General features: G+C 41.7%; 1 protein-coding gene across 3 annotated transcripts in view; it reads left to right on the forward strand.

Annotated features, from left to right (window-relative positions):
- The window catches only part of CHN1 (chimerin 1), a 100448-nt gene extending 94990 nt beyond the window's left edge, over positions 1-5458 (forward strand). For all 3 annotated transcript variants that reach the window (XM_068138542.1, XM_068138543.1, XM_068138544.1), the window contains 3 exons: positions 478-615; positions 1599-1704; positions 4502-5458. In XM_068138542.1, coding sequence (XP_067994643.1) covers positions 478-615; positions 1599-1704; positions 4502-4673 — 416 coding nt within the window. In that variant the 3' untranslated portion in view covers positions 4674-5458. The remainder of the gene's footprint in view (positions 1-477; positions 616-1598; positions 1705-4501) is intronic.
- The last annotated feature ends 542 nt before the right edge of the window (positions 5459-6000 follow it).

The raw sequence follows: 6000 nt of genomic DNA on the forward strand, positions 1-6000 counted from the left end.
TTTCCTGTAGAATGAGGAAGCTGTGGACTAAGTTGATTTTCTTTCTTTTACCTTTTTTTCCCCAGTCTTGCCTGATCTCTCATTCAGTGCTGACAAGCACGTTTGGCAACGCAGTGTGTTCGGAAATAGCTAAACTTCCACACATTAATACAACATAGATACTGCTAGATAAGGCTGGCAGGTTTTTTCCAGGGAAAACAACAAAACAAACTAACTAACTAACTAAAAAAAAGGCCTACATTTTTTGTAATAATTTGAAATTAAGAAAGGATAGTTTCTTTATAAAATGCTCAAGGTTTTCACCCTGAGACAATGAACTTCACAGCCCAGTAACTGTTTTGCTTATTAAAGCCAAAATCTGTAGTTGAATCCTTTTTTAATAATGTTAGTGTAAGCACATTACTCTTTTTCTTGTGAATTCTGTTTTGCATCTGTTTACATTGCCAAGGCTTTAATGTCAGTGTCTTCTCCACACAGATGGGGAAAAAGCTGATATTTCTGTGAATATGTATGAAGATATCAATATTATCACTGGTGCACTTAAACTGTACTTCAGGGATTTGCCAATTCCACTCATTACATATGATGCCTACCCAAAGTTTATCGAGTCTGCAAGTAAGTACAATGCATTTTCCTCAACCTTTACTCCTCCTTTTTATGCAGAACTTGCCTACTCATCGAACAGCTCTCTCATCACCTCTTATCCTGCATGCCCTACTTAGTAAGGATTGCAGGAGTAAATATACACTGAACATTACAACATGGCTGCGTGGTGCTGTGTGATCATGATTACATTTTTCTTTGCCTTTGCCACCAGGAATGCTTCCTTTTATGGATTCCATCCATCATCATCCATGAATTCCTGGCATTTAACAGTGACATTTCAAGTCTATTTGGTTTCAGTTGCCAGAAAGAAGGTGATTTTTGAAAATACTTAGCAATAAGATGTCATTTGTTTCTAGAGGTGTCCATTTTGAGTGTTTTCATAAGCTGATAAACACTCACACTAAGGTCAGCTTAGGCTGACCTTGCAGACAGAGAGTCTGCAAGCATGGAGGAAGTCCAGCTGGAACATCTCTCCTAAGCATCCTGGCTGCCTGAAGTGTCTCTGCAATATGGCAGTCACACCAGCCACACATGGAAAGGTGTGAGGGTAGAAAACAAGGGCCAGATGCTGGCCTCACTACTCCTCTGGAGAAGCCTCCTTCCAAATAGTATGGACACAGCCAAAGACAATGATGGCCAGGTTCCCAGTACCTTCTGCTGTCCCAGGGTTGCACTTCTAGATGATTTGTGCAAAACTACTCCAGTGAGCAAAGACTGACAGGGAAATTTTATTTTGTTTTCGGTAGGCTACAGGGAATCTTTCAGTGGAGTGCAGTTTGCTTTGAGGAGTTTTCTTTGTCCAAAACCAGTGACATCCTGATGGTGTTCCGAGCAGCTATTTGGACAGGCAATTATGAGCTTTGGATTGGTTCTGAAAATCAGTAATCCATCATGGCTGGGAGACCCTATCTTCTCTGCAGGCCACCACTGTTGTGTTTCTTCGTGTGTATTCTGGCTGTAGGTGTGGTGACAGCTGAACATCTGTGTTTCAGAAACTGCTGACCCGGATGAGCAGCTGGAAATTCTCCACGAGGCGCTGAAACTGCTGCCGCCTGCACACTGTGAAACACTACGGTATCTCATGGCACATCTGAAGAGGTAGGTGGTCTGGCTGGAAAGAACTCTAAGCCAAGCTCATTTTTAACAAAACCCATGTTAGAATCTGCAGAAAAGCCTGGGTGAAGCCAAACAAATCCTGGAGATGGACTGTGGTGGGCAATAATAGTCTGCACAACAGCAAGTGCCCAGACACTGCTACTTAAATCCCCTGCAAAGTCCTTCAAAGAAATCAGTAAAAAACCGCACAGTTCTGAAGCAGAAAAGTCATCTGCCCAACAAATTTGCTGAGTGAATATTTATGGTAAAAAAAGCTGTTAATACCTCTGGGAGTAGTAAGTCACTCCCTGGGCAAGGAACCAATACAGCTTAATGGCTATAGACTGATGTTTTGCTGCTAAGTCTTGTATACCCTGGTCATCCCTGACACCTAAAAGAGATGGCACATACTAGGCTTGAGCTGATACTGATTAGGCCCAGTGTTAATTGGCCCTCCAGCCACATGTCTGGTGAGGTCTATAAGCCATTCCTCACCAGTGTGGAGCCCCTTGTTCCACCTGCTGCCTTCTCAAAACTGTAGGAGGATAAATTCTGTCTGAGGTTTCTCCTGCTTCCCAAGACATGATTGAAGTTGGTCAGTGGGCTGAAAAATTGTTAGAGAGAGTGTGACAGATGGATATCCAGTACAACAGCACAGGTTCCATTTCTTTCAGGAAAGCAGGGAGAAAAATCAATGTGGCATGTTAGGGCACCCATTTTAGTTTCTTGAGTAACAGGAACTTATTGTCAATATATAACAATTATGTCCTTTCCTTACAAAAAACGCTTTAAGCACTCCTCTGCTTTTTTCCTTTTATAGTTCTTCTACTAGTAAGAATGTGTTGACTCTGAGTGCCTGAGGCAAAATTAAGCTATGGGGTTTCTGCCTGATTTGTCCATTTATTTCAATGACATTTCTAATGGATGTTTTAGAACAGACACAGGGATGAGAGAGGCAGGAATGAAAAAAAACAACCCACACCTTATCGCTTGTGAAGTGTGAAGTTAATTTTTCCTTATCCTGTTCAAGAGTAGCTGTTGCTGTTTTAGTTAGCAGGTTGTCTGTCTGGTGTAAGTAAATTATAGGATGGTGACAAAATTCACTCATTTTTCAACTTTCTTTTAATGCATTTACTCAAAAGAACTGTGGTGCTCAACAGGATGTTTTCTTGAATTCAGCTGCTGAATTCAGGTAATCAGACAGCTGCTGTATTTGGAATAATTACAGACTGAAGGCACAGCAGCTTGGAAACATCAGTCTGCCGCCTTTAAAATAAAAATTAAGGCAGAACAAAAAGAAAAGGGGGGTGGGGGTGGGTTTGGGGTTTTGTATACTAAAGGATTTGTTCATGCAATGCAAGATGCCACAGTAGTGGAAAGATAAACAATTTAGCCAGACTTTCAGTTGCTACCCCTGGATGCTTAGTTGTTTCTGAGACTCTTTATGAATTCTTCAAACCATAGTGTGCATTAAAAAATTTTTGCATAATCTAAATTTGTTTCCCTGGGCTAGGCAATTCTCTGTGATAAGCTGAGGCCAAGGCTGAGGCTTAAGCTTCAAGGCATGTTTGCATCTACTGTGTCTGTTGCAGCGGGCAGCAGCAATGGGCACACTCCATGTCCAGATAGCCTAGGCAGGCTGTCAGCCTCCTGCCTCCTCCCACTGTAGGACCCTACCTTCTCCATGCTGAGGCAGAGCACAAGCTGCCTCTGACGTCAGACTGAGAAATACCATCCCATGACCCCAGAGGCCGTCGTGGTTGGGCAGTGCTGAGCCTTCTGTCATTTGCTGAGCAGATGTGTTTCTTTAGTAGCCTCAGCAGAGGATGCCTCCCCTGTAGGTATAATTCTTGAGCAAATTACATTTCTGGAGGTGGCCTGCAAACCTGCCCCACAGCAGGGCCTCAGCCCACAGCTTTGAACAGGTCATATTCCTGTGGAGCAGCAGAATATGGCCTCCCCGCCTCCTCCTCTGCAGATGGAAACCAGGCAGTGGGAGGTTTCCCTGAGTGCGGAGCTTGGCTGTTCGGCAGCTGTAAAGGACTCCAGAGGAGGGAAGGGTGGAAGTGGGCCTGTCAGAGCATAGGTTTAATGACTTGTTCAGACTGCTGTGCAAAATGAGGTTACAGGGAGACCCTGGTGGTTTCAAAGCCACCCCAGCATGATGATTCACTCTTTTTTTAGTACATACCACAGCACATAATTTGTCTTGAAGAGGAACCAGGTGTCCAGCTTAGCACAATTCACCTGTAGTGACTAAAGGCAGGGAATGTGATGTGCTTCACCCTGTTGCCATTGTATCCACAAGAAAAGGAGCAATGTGGCCACAAGAAGCCATTCCACCAGGGAAACCTGGGCAGATTCCCACCCAGATGGGCACAATAGCACATATCTAATGACCACAAAATTGCTAGTAATGAACACAGTCTGCTTCCTGTTGGAACAGCCTCTGCATGGTGCTGTTGTAAGGAGCAAAAGCAAAATTGTTCCAATTTGTCTGAATTCACACTCAGCTCCATCCCTCACCACAGAGTACTGATCCCTCCTGCAAGTAAACGTGGTCTGTGTGCATAGTAGGAGGAGAGGGACATCTGACTCATGTAAACTCACGTGGCTTTTGCACTTCCTAACTTTCAAGCGTTTCACCTACTGCCTCCATATGTATCCTACTAGAGGCAGCAGCCTCTGCTAGGCTTTTGAAAAGGCATACATTTCTGTTCAGATTCCCTGGTTTTCAAGAAAATGCAGGCATTTTTGGCATGGAAGGAATGTGAAAAACACTGTTCTTTTTTTTTCACAGAGTAACACTCTATGAAAAGGAAAATCTGATGAGTGCAGAGAATCTGGGCATAGTTTTTGGACCAACTCTAATGAGAGCGCCAGAACTGGATGCAATGGCTGCATTGAATGACATCCGTTATCAGAGACTTGTGGTGGAGATGCTTATAAAAAATGAAGACATTTTATTTTGAATATTTTGGGGGTTTTGTAATAAAAAAGGAAGCAACAATGTTCTATGGATGAAGGAATATTTTAAAAGTAATTTAATGGCTCTTGTCGATGAATTCCGTATTTGCTAGAGCTTTCGATGTATTCAGGATAAAAATGAAGGAACTCTTTGTCATTTCTGTAGTGCCATTCAGCTGATGTTGGAAAAGGTTAACACATACTTGCCAGTACTAGTAATCCTGGGTGTTTATCATGTTCAAAAAAAAAAAAAAAGGAAAAAAAAAAAGAAAGCAAGCAAAAAGCCTAAAGCTATTGCATGATTTGCTCCCTGTTCTCCCTGTTCTGGTGAGACTCATTCTATGAAGAAAACAACTGAACTGGTGCAGCATCTTTGTTCTGGATAGTTTGTGATTGTAATTCAGCATGTTTCTCCGTGTAAACCTGTTGTGAATTTGCTTTTATGTTCTATGTAATTGGTTTCTGATACTAAAAAGAAGGCCAACTTGTGTGAAATGGAGCCTCTGGCAGTTTATTGACATTTCATATCATTCCACGCCACTTTTGGGGCTGATTTCTTCCTGGGTTCCTTTCTGGTTTTTCATCATATAGTAGTTTGGTTTTAACAGAAACAAAAATGTGTACTTTAAATGTTACTTTAAGTAATTCTTCACGATGTTTATGGTGGTTGCAGTGAAATCTGCAATGCTGAACAGTGTTCCTTTATTATTATTGCTATTTCAATTGTAATTTTGTATTTTTATCTGGCATGCATATATTAATTTATTAAATTTTGCTTTTAGAACTCTAACATTAATCTGTTTGTTTACACCTAACAAATATGTTTCAAAAATGCTGTCTGTTTCAGTTTTCACATTGGACTTTGACCCTGAAGAAACTCTGAAGTGAGTTGGAGTTTTTGCAAGTTTTGCTTTTGACAAGACCATTCTGATTTAAATACTTGGGAGCCTGACACTTTGCTAAGTGTCCCGCGTCTGCCTCTTTTGTTTCAAAATGTCCTTCGTTGTCCAAGATGCCTCTTAACAGTGCTTCAGAACTCTTAAACAAACAAAAAAAAAAGGATTGTCAAGCCATCTACTACTTGATGGTTTTTATATATATATATATAGCTATAATTGCCTGTGTACAAGCTGGAATTGCATTTTACCATTACACAGTTGCAGCTGCCAAGAGCAGATCAATACACCGAGTTTCAAACATAAATAACATCACAGAACACTTGCTTTGCACTTAGTGTTCAGCACTGGTGAACAGTGCTATTCAAGCCCTTTGGCCTGCGCTACTAACATGTCTTAGTGGTCTGCTGGGGTTCAACCATGACACCATGTGAAA

The sequence above is a fragment of the Melanerpes formicivorus genome, unplaced genomic scaffold (genome assembly GCF_026170545.1).
Source record: "Melanerpes formicivorus ecotype bairdi unplaced genomic scaffold, bMelFor1.0.p_v2 SCAF_5, whole genome shotgun sequence".
NCBI classification, from domain to species: domain Eukaryota; kingdom Metazoa; phylum Chordata; class Aves; order Piciformes; family Picidae; genus Melanerpes; species Melanerpes formicivorus.